Here is a 20,720-nt window from a genome sequence, read left to right as displayed (position 1 = left end):
TGCAGCTTGCTTTACACGGCGAATGCAGCTACATCCATCCTCCATGTTGCTGCCACAAGTGGTGTGAAGTGTAGGCATAGCCTTAGTGATCTTGAGCAAGACGCTTAACATGTCTATGCTGTCTCAGTCGCCCCATCTGTAAAATGGGGATGACAAGCTATAGTTATGAGCAAACTATTGACCTCTTGGACAATTAATTTACCGTTTATTAAACCATCTATTAAACCATTCAGTAAACCTTTATAAGCTATTCATAAATGGAACCTTAATATAAAGTGGCTGAAATTGCTGTGGTATACTCATCCCAGTTAAAACCAAGGAGTATAGAAAGTAACAGGAGAACCTCATTTGAGATTTCCCCTCTGATTTCCAGAATGAACATTTTTTGAATATATTGGGTTAAGCCTTTTTAAATTCCTTCGCCGCATTTGACTGAAACCTATTTAGGTTCCTCTGACACTGATCACAGAACTGGGCAAGTTATTCATAGCTGATCATTTACTCTGTGAATTCAGCCCTCGTATTCTCTTCGCTAGTAATCTATGAGCGGAGTTCAGTCTTTAGCATTTGTCATTCAGTGCCATTTGACGCAGATTTTAGGCGTGCATCTTTTAGTCCGTGTCGCCACAAAAATTCTTTGCAGCAACTACTCCTTTCAGCATTTGCTGTTCAGAATTCGCTTCAGTTTTAGGATGACTGCACAGACACATTCTTCTGAGGTGTCTGAACACAAGGAAAACAGGACAGTAGCACTGACTGTTGCTATCAAGCTATTCCTGTGGGCTGCCTGCCATGATAGTAGCTGGTTTCACAGCTGACCAGTGCAATCCTATGCATGCGCTTATTGCTTCCAACTTTCTCTGGCTAAGGGTGTGGAGGACATCCCTCACCCACTGAACAGTAAAATAACAACATTTTATGAAAATTAATACAAGTGCTCCAAGAAGGAGCTCACTCTGCCATGTTTCTCATTATGACAAGCATTGCTTCAGTGTAGCTGCTGACATCACAACGCTGGTTAGGAAACCTACCCTCCATAACATCTTTCTTGGAGGGGCAACAGCTGGTGGCGTATTCATGGGCTGAGGCTGACTGACACAAGCAGAAGTCTCCTGGTCAGCCCATGAAGTGTGCATAGGAATGTAGTGGTGGCAATGGTCAGTACTTCCATCATGTCACTGCCATAATTCGTTACTTACTTTTCTTTTAGCAATTTTTTTTTAAAAAAGCTTGATATTGACCCCAAAGCCATGCAGTTAGAAATGTAACACAGCCAGAAAATGTCATTATATTGCTATGAAAATATCATCTGAAAATCATTGAAATTAGGGTCGGAAAAGGCTTATGCATTTGTCTTGTTTATTCCCTTGTCAGTATGCTTTTTTTTTCCCCTTGAGGAAAGTCAAGCTGTACTGACAATGGGTAATTTGTGGAGTGGAAAGAAATAAAAGGAAAATATACAAATAGCTCCATTGGCTTTTCCAAATGGTTAGCATGTTGCGAATTGAACCACACTGACCTCTGTTAAACTGACTGAATGAGCAACCGGGACAGCTGCAGCCAGGCCCTGTCCCTCTGCATTTTGAACGCTCTCTGGTTAAAGTCAAGGCAGATGCTCCCAGATGCGTGCTCATACACTCCTCCTGCGGTGTAACCACTCTTCACTGGATAACTCCTGGGGGTGTGGATGTCTTCACGTGAAAACAAAACTCCACATGTTTGCAGTCCCTGACAGCAGTCCCAGCCTAGCTGGCAGCTGCTCAATTAGTTCCCTTTCAATAAAGCTGCTTGTAATAATAATTATAAACCCCATAAATTGTCATGCTTTCTTACTATACTTATTCTGTACTAGGCCAGCTTCTTGTGCTTGTAGTCCACACTGGAACCCAGAACTGCATCAGAGAGAGAAAACAAATTTTCCCTGACCTGAGAAAATATTGGCCCAGGGTTCGGTTTGAATGTTGGGCTATGGTTGAGATTGGTTCTTACCATACCCAAATCACTTTGCCCAGGCCTAATTGGAACTTCCGTACTAGGGCTTCCATGTGTAACCCATGTGCCTAATAGGGAGATCTCTCTTTAAGAGACCCATTGGGGGTTGGTAGGAGTGAGTTGTGTCTGGGTCATTGTTGCTAGGCAGATTAAGCACTCCACATCCAGAAGCTTCTGGAATTGACTGTGGTAGTTTGGGTCTGCTCCAATAGGTCCCTAGCAACAATGATCTAGACACAACTCACTCCTACCTCCCCCCAGTGGGTCTCTTAAAGAGAGATCTCCCTATTAGGCACATGGGTTACACATGCACAGATGTCTCCTGCAGTACACTGCACTCATGCTCCAGACAGAGTGGAAATCTTGTGTAAGTTGCACCTGGTTCCATGTTTGGATAGCACCTGATTGTTTTAATGGTTATATTTGTGCTACATGAAATTGCAAGCCCATTAGCAAGAATTTTTAATGAATCAGTAAACTCAGGGGTTGTACCATACGACCGGAGAATTACTAACATAGTTCCTATTTTTAAGAAAGGAAAAAAAGTGATCCGAGTAACTATAGGCCTGTTAGTTTGACATCTGTAGTATGTAAGATCTTGGAAAAATTTGTGAAGGAGAAAGTAGTTAAGGACATTGAGGTCAATGGTAATTGGGACAAAATACAACATGGTTTTACAAAAGGTAGATCGTGCCAAGCCAACCTGATCTCCTTCTTTGAGAAGGTAACAGATTTTGTAGACAAAGGAAATGCAGTGGATCTAATTTACCTCGATTTCAGTAAAGCATTTGATACGGTTCCATATGGGGAATTATTAGCTAAATTGGAAAAGATGGGGATCAATATGATAATTGAAAGTGGATAAGGAACTGGTTAAAGGGGAGACTACAATGGGTCGTACTGAAAGGTGAACTGTCAGGCTGGAAGAAGGTTACAAGTGGAGGTCCTCAGGGATCGGTGTTGGGACCAATCTTTTTATTACTGACCTTGGCACAAAAAGTGGGAATGGGCTAATAAACTTTGTGGATGACACAAAGCTGGGAGGTATTGCTAACACAGAGAAGGACCAGGATATCATACAGGAAGATCTAGATGACCTTGTAAACTGGAGTAATAGTAACAGGATGAAATTTAATAGTGAAAAGTGCAAGGTCATGCATTTAGGGATTAACAACAAGAATTTTGGTTATAAATTGGGGACACATCAGTTGGAAGTAACAGAGGAGGAGAAGGACCTCGGAGTATTGGTTGATCACAGGATGACTATGAGCCGCCAATGTGATATGGCCGTTAAAAAAGTTAATGCGGTTTTGGGATGCATCAGGCGAGGTATTTCCAGTAAAGATAAGGAGGTGTCAGTATCATTATACAAGGCACTGGTGAGACCTCATCTGGAATACTGTGTGCAGTTCATGTTTGAGGAGGATGAATTCAAACTGGAACAGGTACAGAGAAGAGCTACTAGGATGATCCAAGGAATGGAAAACCTGTCTTATGAAAGGAGACTGAAAGAGCTTGGCTTGTTTAGCCTAACCAAAAGAAGGCTGAGGGGAGATATGATTGCTCTTTATAAATACATCAGAGGGATAAATATCAGGGAGGGAGAGGAATTATTTAAGCTTAGTACCAATGAGGACACAAAAACAAATGGATATAAATTGGACACTAGGATGTTTAGTGAAATTAGACAAAGGTTTCTAACCATCAGAGGAGTGAAGTTCTGGAACAGCCTTCCAAGGAGAGTAGTGGGGGCAAAAGACATATTTGGCTTCAAGACTAAGCTTGATAAGTTTATGGAGGGGATGGTATGATGGGAGAGCCTAATTTTGGCAATTAATTGATCTTTGATTATTAGCAGGTAAGTATGCCCAGTGGTCTGTGATGGGATGTTAGATGGGGTGGGATCTGAGTTACTACAGAGAATTCTTTCCTGGGTGCTGGCTGGTGAGTCTTGCCCACATGCTCAGGGTTTAACTGATCACCATATTTGGGGTCAGGAAGGAATTTTCCTCCAGGGCAGATTGGCAGAGTCCCTGGAGATTTTTTGTCTTCCTCTGTAGTGTGGGGCATGGGTCACTTGCTGGAGGATTCTCTGCACCTTGAGGTCTTTAAACCACGATTTGAGGACTTCATTAACTCAGACATAGGTTAGGGGTTTGTTACAGGAGTGGGTGGGTGAGATTCTGTGGCCTGCGTTGTGCAGGAGGTCAGACTAGATGATCATAATGGTCCCATCTGACCTTAAAGTCTATGCTGCTTCTTCACTGTCTAATTAGCCTTATAAGTACTGTCTTACTGATGAAACTATGCACTTCAGCACAGATTACCGCTGTACACTTACTCCTGTGTACATTCCCCCCACCAGCAAACTGTACAAGGGTGATACAGGCTACTGCAGCACGTACAGAGGTGAGGTGTGTAGTGCTATCTTGGTGAAGGATGCTCTTGTTTTCTTCAACTCCTCCTATGCTGACCCAGAGGAGACCCAAGAGCTGCTTGTTCACACTGCCTGGACTGAACTGAAAACGGTGAGTTCATTCTGCCACCCGGCTGCTGAGTCTCTGCTGTGTAACTACATCTTCCAGGAGTGCAATCCCTCAGGAGTTGGACCGGCTCCGAAGCCAGTGTGCAGGTAAAAAAACATTGACCATCTGGGTGGATTTCAGAGAGGGCGGGGGGAGTTTGTCCAGACAAGAAGTGGGGATTGTAAGGAAGAACAAGAAAATTACCTTTTTAATGTTTAAAATGGTAAACGTGTATGGCATTTTTCTTTGCCCCAGTTTCAGCTTTGTTCATCTGCTCATGGAGGTTCTGAACCCACCCCACTGAACACAATCACAAAGCTTACTTAGACTGCAGTGAGGATAGGTGCACAACAGGTTTAATGAATGAATGAGTTAATGTCTGTAAAGTGATCTGAAGAGGAATCGTGCTATGTTATGTAAATGCTAAGTATTTTAGTAGTATTGGGTCACATCATGAAGTCATTATTCAAAGTAAGGACTGAGTATGGGCTGCGGGATTTGGCCAACCCAGTAACATAAATGCAATAATTAATTATTTTAACCATGTAAAAGAAAAACTTCAAAACACAGTACAACAGGTATGACGGCACAAATGCCAACATATGTATTTGCATGCTCTGATGGATAACCATGCATAAGTACCCATTGGTGCATCCATGCTAATGCAGGTGTTTGTTCATATAGCACATAGGTTGTTCGGGACATCTGGTAACCCTATTATCACTTTACCCCAATTTTATAGGGACAGTCCCGAATTTTGGGTCTCTCTTATATAGGCTCCTATTACTCTCCCCCGCCTCCGTCCCGATTTTTCACATTTGCTGACTGGTCACCGTAAGTGATAATGACTCCCACTTCAAATGAACATTTATCAGAGCAGTGTGCCAATCCTGAAGACTTGCCTCAATGAAATCTCTAAGTGGCAGAAATGGCAAATAAAGAAGTCAGGACTGGATCTACTGAACTCAAACCAAACAGAGTCAAGTGGTCTCTCTAATCACTATTACCTCTATTGTTATATAGGGGTCCACTATCCCAGTCAATGAGACATCCTACCAAAATCATTCACCTCTTTCAGTGCAACTCTCTAAAAACAAGTCATTTAGGGGGCGTCCCTGTATGAATGATGATGATGTAGTGTGCATTAAATTTAGTGAATATACTGTATACTAGATTTGATAATCCACACAGCAGTCTCAGCCTATTTTCAGTTTCTGTGACAGTATTTATATCCAAGCCGGTCACAATGTATTTGTTAAGCAAGGCTTTCCAAGGTGCTGTATTAAATATTACACCTACTGCGTTCCCTTCCCCCACCATCCACAAGTGGACCTCTATGGACGGAGCTCCTAGTGACTCAATGGAAGTTCTGTGCCTAGAGGGCTTGAAAAATTATGGGCCACAGCCTAAGCTGCATAAACCAACCTAGTTCCTGCACCAACTGAGGCTCTGGCCACGTGGGCTTAAGGATTTGCAAGAGAATTCGAGATGAATAAATTTGTCTGGAATGATCTATTTAAAAATCCCAGCTGCTTATTGCCAATAGTTTCATTATCACTCTGTAGATACATGCACAATTTATATACATGTTCCATTATTTTAATATGGATTGAAGGCAGACAATGACAATTCCTGAGACTACTCCCTCTTCCTCTTTTAAAGATCAAAGAGCAGTACCACAATGATTTTCTCCAGAACTGCAATACCAGTACTACTTCTGCGGTCTTTGATTTCTGAAATGTAATTGTCAATGGTTCCGAGCCCTTGGATGCATTTCAGGTGGTCTTGTTGATTTGAATATATTAATGTTTCCAGTTATATTGTCTGCTCTTTATCAGCAGCTTTTTATCTTTCTATAGCAATTGGCCAGACCTCACCACTTTTCAAATCTCGTTAAATTCCATTTTTAAATAAGAAATTCAGTAGCTCAGACATTTTAAAACAAAATTTCACCAGCCTACTCTTCTATTAAGAGACCACTTTCTCGCTAGTATTTTTTTACCGTATTTTTAAAAAATACCTTTCTTATTCCCTTTACTCTTTTTGGTGAGCATTAGCTGACTCGTTTAGACTGCTTGGAAAATCTCACCCTTACTGTTCTGGTCATCCTCTTTGTCATGAATGTTAGCAGTTGTCATGCTTCTGTGCTGACTCATAGGTCATTCTAAAACCATAAACCCCAAATCCATTATACAGTATATTTTCATAGGATTAGGTTCCCTTGGGACTATATGATCATCACTGATACCCGTTCAGAACAAGTAGGTAGTCTTGGCTTAATGTTTGTTTACCAGGTACCGGTATTTATCTTGTAGTTTACAAAAGGGATGACTTGTTGCAAGAAAAAACAGTGAACACCATGAATCACAGGGAATCTCACATTCTTTCCAATTGACTCTGGAGTCCCTGGATAAGAAGCACTGGGAGAAATGGTGAATTGCCATATTTTGAGGGAAAGTAACTTCTCATCTTATGTAGTTATTGATTGGCTCCATCCTTCTCCTTGTATTGCTGGCTGGGTATGACAATAGCTCAGGCAGGAGAAGAATGAGTTAATTCCTTTTGAGATACTGCTGCTCTTAGTACTTAGTGGATGAGGCAGCAAGTAACATTTGTGTGTTAAAAAATAATCTGGAATGACCAGGTGGCATCTCTGCTTCTTCTCTTAAATAAGGTTCTGTTTTTCCTAGTCCGAATGGTCATTAAAAGGTTACTGGCCCACCTGTCCTCCTGCTGATCTTGTGTATCGCCCATTTACATTACACAAGGATTCTAATAATGGTCTGAAGTCATCTCTCTTTATATATGACCTCATCAAGCTCATACTCCTCATTATTAGATTTTGTACATAGGACTGCTTACATGGCCCCATCACCATAGCATCAGAGAACTTCAGAAACATGAATGATTTTAGCCTCACAATACCCCTCAACAGGGATGTTCATCCCCATTTCACAGGCACAAATAGCTTAATCAACTTGCTCAGGGACACGTGAGATGTTTGTGGTAGAGGCAGGTCTTGAACCTGCATCTCCCAAATCCCTGCCCAGTTCCCCAAGATCATCAATCTTCCCCAGTTTAGGGTGCGTATCTCACTCCTGTGGAATGTGCTTTATTCAGTTAAAATTGATATGTCTGGCTGAACTTGGTGCTTATGGGAGTTAGCAAGGAGACAGCACTGGCTAAAGGCAAGCACAATGCAGGCAGGCTCGGTGCATTCTTCTTACACAGCTCTGCTCCTAAATAGAGCCTTGACAGCACACTCATTGCAGCTGCAGAAGAGCAGCTGCCTCATCCCTTGGTAAAATATACTCCACCTCAGCTGTGCTATCACTGAACAGTTGTGACTCCACAGGGGCAGAACATTTTATAAAGATTCACAATGACCCCAGCTATTATTAACATTAATCCTCACCGAGTAGTAGGGAAACTGGTAGCAACAAAATTGATAAAATTGTGTCAAATTGCAATGTGGTGCTTTAGGTTACACATTTCCAGGGGTGACTGATTCAGTTACTATCATCATGTGCCAACTGCTCAACTCCTAATGATGCCAAAGCCTGTGCTGGTTTTGAATAGTAGGCAAGCCTATCCCACAGACTTGACCGCGTCTGCCAAAATCATCTCCACTTGTAACCGCAAAGCCAGTATTCCAGCCCAGGTTTCCAAAAAAAAAAAGAATGGCTGATAATTAACTAATTACCACCCCCAAAATCTTTCCCAATATTCTGGGTATGACAGGAAAAACAGTCTGCTTTATAAGAAAACCAAAACTGACAGCGCGCTATTCCTGAAACAACTGAAAATGTCAATGAATTTCAATAATTTATTTATCAATCACTTTCAAAGAATCACCTGGGATGAAAAACAGACAGTTCCCTTTTTAATCTATTATTTAACATTTCTATGGACTTAGCGCCTAGAGATCTCATCCATGTTGGTGTTTCATTGGACTAGGTGCTATAGAAAGGTCTCCACCCCCAAGAGATTACAGTGAAAAAGACAAGACATAGCAGGTGGAGGAGACAATCAAGGAGACCAGAGCGGGGAGATAAGATTTAAAAAAAGAAATAGGATGTGCACAATTCTCAGCCAATCAGGAGTAGTAATGGCAGGAGAACACCTGGTATCAGATTGCAGCTTTCTGTCTGCATTACGGCAGAGAGGTGAGTTTTAAGGAGGGGCAGGAGGAGGTTGACCCACAGGCATGACATGTTGTCATTAGTTGGTGTGAACCCATGATACAGAACGACGTGCTTTGAACAGAGTGCTGCTTCACAAAAAAAATGCAGCTTCAAGGATTTCCCTCGAACAAATTGTTATATTTCATGCAATGTTTCCGTTACAGTTTATGAGCTGGATTCACAGCTCGTATAAATCAGCGTGGCCCCATGGAAATCAGTGGAGCCACGCCGATTTCCACCAGCTAAGGATCTGTCTGCATAATTTTTGCACACCAATGTTAATGCAGTGTTTGTCAGCAAGCCATTGACTGTGTATTTCACTGTTCTTTGTAAAATAATGTAGAGAGCATTGCCTTGCGGTAAAGGATCTCTACTGCTTTAAGGAATGGCTCTCACTGGAGGAGAACTCCCAGAAAGGGATTTACAAACCAGGATTAATGCTGCTCGCTCTACCTGAATGCAACAGACTTCCCAGCCTGCACCAGAACCCCAAGGCCTGCACCAGGATTCCATATTTCGGTAACTGAGAATTCTGCTTGCTGCTGTGCTAAATGGAGTCAAGGCTTAGCGAGAGTTTGGGGAAGAGGGGAAGGCCTGAGGCCACTGAGTGATCAGGACCAATGTGTGGGCCAGATTATGCCCTAAGGATGTAGCTCTCTTCTTCGCCAGGGAAAGGGGGATTGTCAGACAACATGTCAATCCTGCCCCCTTTCCTTGGGCTCCATGGTGGATTCGCCAGAGTTTGGAGGATCTGTGGATTGGATGAGGGAGAATGCGTCCCCCTTGCACCCAGCAGTCAACCCAAATACACCCAGGGGCTGTAATAGCTTTCCTAAGAAAACCCTCTCTGCAGGGTAGCCCCTTTAAAGAGGGATACCAGGGGCAGGAGGCGGTTGAGGAGTCCTTGGCAGTGTGACTCCAAGGGAGAGGGGTCAGCTAAAAGAACCCCACTCAAAACACTGGAGACACATAGGGTACACTGGATTTGGCCCGTGGTACCTTTAAGTATTTATTAGACTGTGGCATGTCAAATGCCCTCTGACAAGGAAGACGACAATTGTAAAATATAAAATTTACAAATAAAATAAGAACCGGTAGGAAATCAGCGTCCTAGGTATCAGTCTATGTAGTTGGAAGAGGCTCTTGAAGTAAATTGCAGCCTTGTAACATCTTTAGTTCTATTTTACCCTGTGTTTGAAATGCCAAATTCTGTGCATTAAAGAACGAAAGGAACAACAGTTTATTTGGTCTGATTCCAACGTACAACCCACCCAAAAAACAACCACCCTGTTTTAGAACCACCGGTCTCAAAACCAATCCAGTTGCTAAAACCAGTTTCGTTAATGATAGTGTTGCCACTTTGATGAACTGGTGTATTCACAGAAAAACTCCCCGGAGTGCTTCTGGGAAAGAATGTTTTCCCACAGCATGTGAGAGAACTGATAGGAGCTGCACCATTGAACAAAGATTTCAGTTAGAACGTCTGTTGCTTACTTGTTGTTTGTCTTTTTTCCCTCCAGATTTTGAGACAGAAAATACAACCAGTAAGTAGATTCCTTTGGAGTTTAGAACTAGAGTCCTCGACTTGGGCTAGCTGTTTAAGATGCCATGTTGCCAACTCTCATGGTATTTGGGAGCAGAGGGGGGTTCTTTCAGCCCCAATTACCTACTGGAATCAGGTTATTACCTGAAAATCTGAGTTTTCATTAAAAAAAAAAATAGCTCTCAGGCTTGGGGAGAAAATGTGATCCCCAAAACTTTTCAACATCAAGAGGCAAATAAAAAGAACCAACAAAATTCATTTTTAAAATCTTGTGATTTTTTTAAGGCCAATCTCGTGATTTTGGGGAGCCTTGACTCATGCTTTTTTAACACTGGGGGGGGGGGGTTGGTAAATCCAAAGATGTTTCATGTTTAAAATATGTGCAATATACTTTTTCTTTATGATGAGGCAAGATTTTTGCAGCATGACGACTCTGACTGTTCATCCCTTCTGTGGAGCTTTTGATTTGATAAATTGTGATGGTCTATGGCCTTTGCATAGGTTGAAATGTGTATATGCGACTCCTCAGTGTGATGCCAAAAGCTCTTCATAAAGACTGCGAGTTAAACTCACTGCTTTGACTGTTTAGCATTCCCACAGACAACTAAACAGAGCCAGGAGGAAGAATGAATGTGGAAGGGCAAAGGAGAGGAAGAGAGAAGAAAGGAGCTGTAGAAGGGTGGGAGGAGAGAGAGAATAAAAGAAAACAAAACCAAACCCAGAGGCATAATCTCTTGTACTTTTGCTTCCACCCTTGGGAGGTGCTCAGATACTATAGTGCTGGGCACCCAATGCAAACAGATGAAAAATGTGGGAGGCAAAAATAGGCTTTTCCAGATAATATTCTCTCTCTCTACCCTTCTTTTGGCTTCCAAAAGCAGTTATCCAAATCCCCAGAGCACTTCCCTATCATAGTGTGCTGTGAGACATAGCTTAATTCATTACAGCTGCTCCAGTTGTGCTGCCTTGACACAAATCTTGCATTTAAGGCATACAGCTGTAGTCCTTCCCCTGCTCAGAGAAGAAGGGGTGCATTCTCTCTCTCTCTCTCTGTGTGTATATATATATAAATAAAATGAGAGCATTAACCCTTTTTTAATCATTTTTGGGTGAGAGGTTTTAAATGCTGTGGCAGGTCAGAAGAGAGACTGTAAAAATGTTACCTGTCTAGTATCAATGGCATTTTACCAAAGGACACCTTATTCAGCTGTTATCCCCCACCCCCCGCCATGTCCATTCAGTCATATCTGCTGGCTTTAGGGACAAAAGGAAGATTTTAGTACATTTTTATTACAATATCATTGCCAATCCATACAGCTATGGGAGAGTGAGCTGGAGTGTGTTCCAACTCATGCATAATCAACAGAGCTACTATTAACTAAATCCCAAATACAGAATCTCTGTTACTCCTTGCTCCTTCCTATGGGAGGCCTGCCATGTGAGTGGCATCTTTGTTTCCCAGTTTCTTATCACCTTTAGACAGAAAGCAGGGACTACTTTTTTGGTAATTGTTTCCAACTCCAAAAGGTCACTAGAAAGTGTCTCACAGCCATTCTATGGCTGTTTATTTCAGACATGTGGTGTGAGTACCAAATCAGAGAGCATGAGTCACTGTGCACGGCTTTTATTTTTGTCAAGAAACAGGCTAATGCTTTAGTGGCATCTGGATGCCAGATCTGTCATTAAACAAGTTTCAGATATTATTTACCTTGCCTTTGAAAGGAAAACTCCTAAAATATTCATTCTGTGCTGCCAGGACATTGTTGTTGTAGGGTCTGGTGTGTGTTCTCTTTCCTCTGCCAAGTGTGTAATGCAGGGAGCCCTGTATGAAGTGTTCAGGGACTATAGAAATGAAATTATAGTAATTGAGGCGTGGAATGCAAGCAATTAAGGGATACGTGATCATCTACAATGTGTTTGATTTACTCTAGTAGCACTACTTCCATTGGTTCTTTTGAACTTGTACTGTAAATGTCCACTCTAAATATTTACACCTGCAACCTAGGTCTTCATGAACTACATTTACCCTACAGACAAGGAATGGGTAAAATCTGTTCAGACAAACTAAGAGGCCAAACCTTTTGCCTCGAACTCAAACTGAACCCCAAACAAATCTTTCCTGCAGTTCAAAACTGTTAGTGTAACTTGTCACCCTGTTTCCTAATGTTGTCCCTTCTTGGCACTTCTGGTGTCTGGCCGGCAATGGAAGAAATGGTGCTGAAATTGTGCGAGAGGTAATCCTTGTGGCACTTCCAGCCATCCCAGAAGCAGCCAGTTTAGGAAACCTTGCACTTAAGCCTATTCTCACAAGATTTCTGGCTCAGTTTTTCTTCAGCGTGAATAAGCTTTGGATAGCTATCTGAACTGTATTCATTCCTTATTCTTAGTGTCACTGTGTGCAGGTACCACTTACAGTGTCTAGGCACTGCACACACACTATGCCCTGAAGAGCTTACATTCTCATAAGACAAGCACCACATGTTGGTTGGAGAAGAGGGACACAGTCATAGAGCCCGATTCTCCCCTCTGAAGCCAGTGGACACACTGCTGCCACCCTGCCTCTCCAGGGGCTCGTGGGGACCTCTATTGCTAGTCCCGAGGGGGAAGACTGCCCTTGGTCACTGCCAGTCTAACAGGGTGTGAGGGTGATCACAGGGGTTCTGTGTTATGGTCTCCGATTGGCATGATCTGGCCCTGGAATTTAGAATAGTCCCAGCGACTATTAGGGGGGGCTTGTGCACCTTAATCCCTTATGTATTTTTGAAATTTTCCCCCTTCGTTCCTTAGAACCAACTCATTCTAATTAGATTGGCAAACCTTTTGATGTACAGGATGGGATTTAATTGTACAGTTCTAAAAGCTGTCCCTCTTTTTATTCTTAATTTTACAGGAATAAAGGAATAGAACTAATTTTATATTCCGTGCAGCTTTGCCTACTAGATCTGCATAAGAAACAACTAGAAAGATACTCCTAGGGTGTTTAGAGGGGTTCTGTGCTGCATTTTCTGTAACAGGAGGAGTGAATTGGATGGATGAGATAGACAGAATGCCTAGACTGGAATCTGAACTCACGTCACAATGGTGTAAACCTGGAATAACTCCACTAGCTCCTTTGGAGTTACATCAGATTTACCTTTGTGGAGCTGAGTTCAAAATCTATTCAATGGTGTGAACAGAAGTCTAGATAGTCTCTTGATGTCAGACTAGCTGTCTGGACACCTTAATGTTCTCAAGGGTGGTTTTTTGCTTCTGATCTGCTGGTGTGGTCATTTATTCCTATTTTATGAAAGTTTTTCCATTTTTGATTCACTGTGCCACAGTCCATTGTCTCACTTCACTTGTTTAAATGGCCTTTTCCCACAGCAACTTGCTACAAAGGCAATGGCAGGTTCTACCAGGGTTCTGTCAATGTCACAACCTCAGGCATTCCTTGCCAGAAGTGGAGTGAACAGGTGAGCATCAGTTTATTCAGATCTACAGTCGGGGTTGGATTTATAGTCTAATGCTGGGATATCCAGAGGAGTCTAACAGAAACTCAGTGAAAGTTGAGCCGCTGCTCTAGAAAATCCTCTAAAAATCCCAGCCTAAGTATACTACCTTGGGTGTACAAGTCCACAGAGGAGTGGGGGCAAAGATGGCATCTGAGGAGCCAGCTGTGTGCTAGGTATCTCCCCTGCATTAGAGCAACCTGAAAACTGGCTTGAATAGTGGCAAATGCCAATGACCCCAAACGGGTATTATGGCAGTTGCAGATCAACTGGGCAGATGTTCCTCAGTCCCTCGACCAGCATCAAGAAAGGGAGGATGGTGGCACAGAAGCCACAAGCTAGCTGCACGCTGCTGAAGAATCTGCCTTCACTGGGGCAATCATTCCCTGCCTGGCACCTCAGGCCTAGTGGAGGAATTCCCCAGAAGCACAATAGACACGTGATACAGGAGCCCATCTATTTAAGCAATTGTATTTTCCTGTAATATATACTAGTAAATGGAATAAAATCCCACTTATTGAAAATGATACTGAGATGGCCAGCAAATCCCTCAGACCCTGTTTAGATGCTTAATTCTCATTGAAATTGATGGGAGCTAAGTGCCTAAATATCTTGGAGGATCGGAGCCTCAGAGACAGAAAGCCAGGGAAAGTGTGGTTAAAAGGTCAGGTGTGTTAGCATTTCACCCTCATGGCCGCCCCCTCGCAAGATGCAGATGTCACATGTTTCTTGGGAAGCTGTTGCAGACTTGCAGCTATCAGCTGTTTCTAAAAACATCCGGAAGAAGTGCACTCTAAAAACACTAAAGCTAACTTATTCCTTCCCACCAGGTACCCCATTTGCACAGAAGGACCCCTCAGGTTTTCCCAGAGCTGTCAAATGCAGAAAACTCTTGCCGTAATCCAGGAGGGGAAAATGAACGTCCCTGGTGCTACACAAAGGACCATTCTGTAAACTGGGAATACTGCAGTGTGCCTCTTTGTGGAGAGGGTAAGGGACAGCAGCTGACAACCTCTCACAGTAGCTGTTAGTTTTAGAACATTAAACATTGATCCACAAAACTGTTCAGGACCGTCATATCCCAATAGTTACCCTGATAGTTCTGACAGTCGTGCCAGTTTCTTTGGACTTCAGCGGGAACAGGATTTGGCCTTAATGTTCAGAGTGCTTTACAAGCTAGCACGTTCTCATAACATCCTGATTGGTAGAGAAGGGGAGATGAAGATAGAAAAGAAGCAAAGTGACTTCTTGCCCAAGGCCATGGGAAGTCCAGGTCAGAGGCAGGATTCGAATTTAGGAGTTCCTGCCTCCCAGCTTGGCGCCCAGGCATGCATTTCTCTTATTCATGGATGTCTGGATTTTAAGTGACCATCACAGAAATAAGTGCTGAGGTATATTTTGATCAATACAAAGGCCCTTTTCACTACGTCCGCTTTCACTAAGCAGACATCAGAAGCATTGTAAGGCTCTAGTGAACCAAAGCTATGTCACTATCGCTGCACTGGAAAAGGAATGAAGGGGACAGCCTGACTTAGCTTTACTTTTAGTCTCGGCCATTACACGTACAAACCAACAGATTGCTAGCATAGCCCTGAAAGAGCTAAGCCAATGCTTATATTTCTATTCATGATGCTTTTTGAAAGAGATACTTAAACTAAAAAGAAGTTTAAATACATTTGTACCTCTCAGATTTTTTCTACCACTTTTATTACTTTGATTCTTACCAAAGTTATTGGCATAAAAAGGGGGTTTCTTCCTTCCAAACGGCCTTCTCCTGTATGATCCAGCTGTGAAGTCATACTGCTGAATTTGTAGACATCACAATAATTACCATGACAACTGGGTGACATCAGAAGTATCCTTTAACAAAAAGTTCAGTAGAATTTAAAGAGGGATGGAATCATTGTTTTTGTTTTCATTGCAGTATCCATATCACCAGGAACCAAAAAACCAAGTGTAGAGACTCCCAATCTCCCTTCCTCTTTCTCCCCTACCTACTCCATGACTGTCATCATTTCCATCATCTCCAGCTTTGCATTGATAGTGATTCTCATTATCATTGCTCTCGTTTGCTGCCGAAGGCGAAAACAATGGAAAAACAAAAAGAGGTAAGCCCTAGAGATCTATAAATAAAGCCACGTAGGATTTGTTCCAGCAAATACAGCGTTGACATGGGGCTTGGAATGGACATTCCACCACTCGCTAAATTCAAGTGTCTGTTTCAACTCTTAAGGCCAATAGGGCAAAGGGAAATATTAGATTGGAAACTCTTTCTTTGGGACAGGGATGTGTCTTTATATGTCTGTTCATTATTTAGCATCCTGGGGATCTAATCCTAACTGGACCCTCTGGGCACTATTAATACATTAACAACAACAAATAATGCAGGCCAAAAATTCTTGTGTTCTTCCTTGAGACCTAGAAATCAGGACAAAATGTTAGTGCTTGTCTAGTGCTTCAGCTTTCCATCACAGTTCCAGTTGAGGATAGCAATGTTTCATTTTGAATTCTCATCACACTAAGCCAAGGAACTGGTGACTTATATCCCATCCGACTAAGAAAATCACATGAACAGTAGCAAAGTTCACGATTACATAGGACCTCCTGTGACCTGAGGGATCACTTGACAAAGACATCTGGAAACATGTGTGTGATTAACATTCTGAACAACAAACGAGTGTTCTGGTTTCTCAGGCAATTAATAGATTCGAGAATGAGTTCAAGTTTAGCTTAGAATGTAAGGACCTACTACGCTAGGCCATTACTAGACAATCTAGATGTAGGAAACTTTCCTCCTTGGGGAGATATTTAGACATTGTTAAGAATTGAATGCTCAAAGGGAATTAAAAAGGAGCAACTCCAGGCCCATCCACTTCCAATAAAACAAAAACAAAACAAAAGGAGACTCTTAATGAAATGTCTTCTGTCCCCAGGCATTATGCTACAAATTCTTAATGGTGAGAAATTAGTCAATATATAAGAAGTTATCTGGACATGAATGTGGTTGAAAATAATATTTGTGGGTTTTCTCCCTCCCCAAACCCCTCATGCCCTTAAAGCAAATTCCTTAGCCCCAACCCGACTGTTTGTGGTTAACAGCCTGCACTGTTTGTGGAACAGGCCAGAAAGGAATTTTTCCAGCCACTAGATTCCTTCAATTGTCAAAAACTGAAAGGACGCTGGTTTTTGAGAAGTGTAACTTTGCAGAGTGCTCTGCTGAGGGGTGAGACTAATGGCTGCAGGGTATCATTACTTTTTGCTGTAGGTTGTCCTGTGGTAGATCTCCTCTCTCTGTATTGTTGTCCCAGATTACTGACTGAGGCCCTGCAAACTCTTAATTGCATGACTAATCCTGGCTCACATGCGTAGTTCCATTGCAACTGCTCACGGAAGGACTACTCCTGTACCCAATGGCCTGCTGGATTGGTTCCTGGCCTGGCAGACCAACCTACTTAGCCTAGATCCCTGGAAATAACAGGCAAACTGGAAATGTCCCAGAAACAACAATACAATGTCATGAGACACACGGTAGTGCACAACTGGTAAGAAGGGGGCAGGCAGCAAAATGCCCAGGCAGGCACATTGTACACTTGGCAGGCACATATCCCTGTGTTAAGGGGCATCACATTCACCCATCTGAGACACTTCCCACACGGTGGGAGCAAAGAGGCAGAACATGTATTCAGGGCCTGCTACGGCCTGGCAGCCATTTTCGTAGAGAATCACGACTCCAGCAGCAGGGCAGGTGGGCTGTCTGTGCAAGGCTGGCAAGCCACTCTGTATGGTGTGAAGAGGCCCTGTGGACAGTCTTTCTGCACCTCCCTTTTCCAGCTTTGCAGAGTCAAACCACAAAATGTTCACTCCTAACATGGTACCCTACATGCGCTAACCCACTGATTATTTCCTTATCCATCATTTCAGGGAGTCACAAGCACCAGCGCTAACCACTCTTCCATCAGAGCTCCTATTGGACAGACTTCATCCTAACCCCATGTATCAGCGCATACCCCTTCTCCTGAATCCTAAACTACTCAGCCTGGAATACCCAAGAAACAATATTGAATACGTGAGAGATATTGGAGAAGGAGCGTTTGGAAGGGTCTTTCAAGCAAGGTAAGTGTCCTGCTAGCAAGTGCTCCTTAATACTGATACCCAGAAGACATTAACATCTGTCTAGAATTCCAGTAGCAGGAAAATGTTTGTTTGTTTATTCCAGCTGACATGGAGAAATTAATTGTTCTAACCAGAATGAAATGTGTGTGAAAGCGTGACAAAACTAATTATAAAAACTAGGCTAATTTACTCCTATTTCCCACTTTCGATTGTTATTTGGTAAAACATTGTCACAAATGTTCATGCTAGTCTCACTTACTCCTGTTAATCCAGCTGAATGTGGCAGCTAAATTTATGATGCATTCAGGAAAATAAGAACTTTGCTTGTTTTTACTGCGACTAGTCCATTGTGAATTTTTCAGATTTTCCCAGGATTTCATGTTTGTTTAAGATGTTGGTACATAGTAGCCAGCGTTTAAAAATAAATAAATACATAAATAATAATTAAAAAAACAAAAGCCAACATTTGCTGGAGGTTACCCCCCTACTGCTATTTGTGATCCTGCTGTTAGGCCCTGATCCTGCAAAAAATACCTTACTTGCTTCGAGGGTCCTTATTCCTGAAATTGACAACAGTTTTTCCTATTTGCCAGGAGACCGGGTCATAGGCAGTCCGGCCTAGTGGTCAGAGCAGGAGTCAGGCCTAGTCGTCAGAGTCCACATGCCCAAGAGAGTCAGAGTCACGAATCAGAGCTGAGGGTCAGAACCTGAATCAGAGTCTGAATGCCAGAGCCAAGGATCAAGACAGAACTGGAGTCAGGCATCAGAGCCAAGGCTCAGAAATGGGTTACCAGGAATCAGGGAAAGCAGGAGCAGGGCTGGTTCTGAGGCAGGGACAGGATGGAAACAAGGCTGGGTGCAGGGCAGGATCTGGACTGGAGCCGTGGAAGAGTAGAGCAAGAGCAGGGCTTGGTGAGACACAAGCAGAGGGAGGCAGCGAGTCCCTGAGCATGTGCATTGAGCAGCCAGCAAGCTACTGCTGCTGCTGGGCTTAAGAACTGGCCTGCTGGCTTCCTCAGTCGGTCAGGGTGTCAGGAACACGAGCAGGCGCAGTTGCGGGGCCTTACTCCTGGCACTATTCTGAATTCAATCCTGTTCCTATTGACTGCTGTGGGAGCAGAGGGGAGTCACTACTTCGCAGGTGAAAGACCATAAATCATGAGCAGTGAGGTAAAGGCTCACGTAAGTTACGAGTGAAGCAGGGAAGATAAAAGGACAGAAATAGTATCCTCGTGCTAGTTCTCATGGATATTAATTACTCGGAAGTGTTTTCCAGTATTGGTTTCTCTAAAATGTTTTCAACAATTTACAGGCAGGATTTGCAAAAGAATTCCAAATTTGCTCAATCAAACCTCCATTGGCTGCAGCGGAGCTTGTGGTACACCCGCTTTGCCGTCAGTGGAGTAGGATTAGGCCAGTGATGAGCGGTTTGGAAAATCCCACCCCAGAATTGCTGAAAGGAAGTGGAAAGGCTGCAGCGTGTATTTATTTTGGCTCCCTTTCCTCTTTTCACGGTTAATTTCAGTGATGTGCTTGTGACTTGTGACGCCTCTGCAGGATGGAACACGACTGGTTAATGAGGTTATATGTGGAATTGTATGAGAGAGAGAGAAACTAAATGAACATAAACAATGTACATGCTCCTCCGCATGGACATGCGCCCACAAACCTTACTTGTGGGACTAGTCTCATTGACTGCTAAGTCAAAGGACTCCTCTTGCAAATCGTGGTTGCAAGAGCAGACATTTTAAAGGTAATAGTAGGATAATACTTTGCACTGACATAGTCAGGGATACCATTGACAACTTTATTCGGAAATGAATTATGTAGGAGGTTAAATTTGTTAGAGCGAGGAAATACTTCTACTGGATGCGAGACATTTTTTGTCCCCCCCGAAGGGATGTGGAGGAAGTGCACATTTATTTATACAGACAGTGTTAAAAATAACAAACAGTTTAAAGGGCACACAGCAGCAAAATCACAGATGCTTAGCTTATGATTGACTGTTAGCTTTGATGGCTAAACTAGATGAGTTGAGTTTGAAACAACAACAAAGCACATGGGACCAGATTAAAAACTGTGCGCCGGATGCCAAGTGCCACTCTGATGAGGCAAAGCAGCCCTACCCGCAGCGTATCTGCCTAGCTAAACCAAGCATCTGGAACACACTGGTGAATACAGCCCATCATTTTAGTTCATACTGGGTAAAATTCACATCTATGCAGACAGGCAGCACAAGGTCTATGCCCCGCTTAAGACCACTTGAGCTCTATTTTGAGGGTATAGGCCAAGGATCGGCAACCTTTGGCCTGCGGCCCGCCAGGGTAAGCACCCTGGTGGGCCAGGCCGGTTTCTTTACCTGCTGCGTCTGCAGGTTCAGCCGATCGCGGCTCCCACTGGCCGCTGTTCTCCGCTCCAGGCCAATGGGGGCGGTGGGAAGTGGCAGCCAGTATGTCCCTTGGCCTGCGCCGCTTCCCGGAGCCCACATTGGCCTGGGATGGTGAACCGTGGCCAGTGGGAGCCACGATCAGCCAAACCTGCAGACGCAGCTGGTAAACAAACCGGCCCAGCCTGCCAGGTGCTTACCCTGGCGGGTGGCATGCCAAAGGTTGCTGATCCCTGGTATAGGCTATCCCTCTGCACAGGGGTGAAGTTGGCCCAAACAGAATGGCACCTATACAAGGCAATTCAAACCCTACTTAAACTGTGTGTTAAGTGAGCCTTAAATGGTATATAGATCTTTACGCAGGCCCTATTAACTTGGGTGAATTCTATCCATGGTGAATTTCCTCAGAATAATCTTCATCCCGCCAGATTCCCACATGTAATTTTCACTGCATTTTGCAATTCCTTTTAACAGAAAGTTTTTAAGCGA

The 20,720-nt window shown here is 43.2% G+C and overlaps 1 protein-coding gene and 1 long non-coding RNA gene across 6 annotated transcripts in view; one reads left to right on the top strand and one right to left on the bottom strand.

Annotated features, from left to right (window-relative positions):
• The window catches only part of MUSK (muscle associated receptor tyrosine kinase), a 93,880-nt gene that overhangs the window by 60,930 nt on the left and 12,230 nt on the right, over positions 1–20,720 (top strand). For 2 of the 5 annotated variants that reach the window (XR_005600574.1, XM_039544979.1), the window contains exons 1-8: positions 2,280–2,359; positions 4,358–4,624; positions 9,045–9,220; positions 10,222–10,245; positions 13,608–13,696; positions 14,563–14,722; positions 15,657–15,840; positions 17,654–17,845. Coding sequence is in view for 4 of the 5 variants with exons in the window: in XM_039544979.1 (XP_039400913.1) it covers positions 2,289–2,359; positions 4,358–4,624; positions 9,045–9,220; positions 10,222–10,245; positions 13,608–13,696; positions 14,563–14,722; positions 15,657–15,840; positions 17,654–17,845 (1,163 nt within the window). In the remaining variant the exon portion in view is untranslated. Of the gene's footprint in view, positions 1–2,279; positions 2,360–4,357; positions 4,625–9,044; positions 9,221–10,221; positions 10,246–13,607; positions 13,697–14,562; positions 14,723–15,656; positions 15,841–17,653; positions 17,846–20,720 lie in introns of those variants that run through there. The other 3 variants (XM_039544981.1, XM_039544982.1, XM_039544980.1) reach the window with 3 other exon arrangements.
• Positions 11,922–15,520, bottom strand: LOC120408271. The gene is made up of 3 exons (XR_005600576.1): positions 15,457–15,520; positions 14,825–14,929; positions 11,922–12,086 (listed from the first exon to the last, which is right to left on the bottom strand). It is a non-coding gene; the product is annotated as an uncharacterized LOC120408271 (long non-coding RNA).

Source organism: Mauremys reevesii, linkage group 6, assembly GCF_016161935.1.
Source record: "Mauremys reevesii isolate NIE-2019 linkage group 6, ASM1616193v1, whole genome shotgun sequence".
NCBI classification, from domain to species: Eukaryota; Metazoa; Chordata; order Testudines; family Geoemydidae; genus Mauremys; species Mauremys reevesii.
Note: the sequence above shows the minus strand (reverse complement) of the source record. Positions and strands in the feature narration are given on the sequence as shown.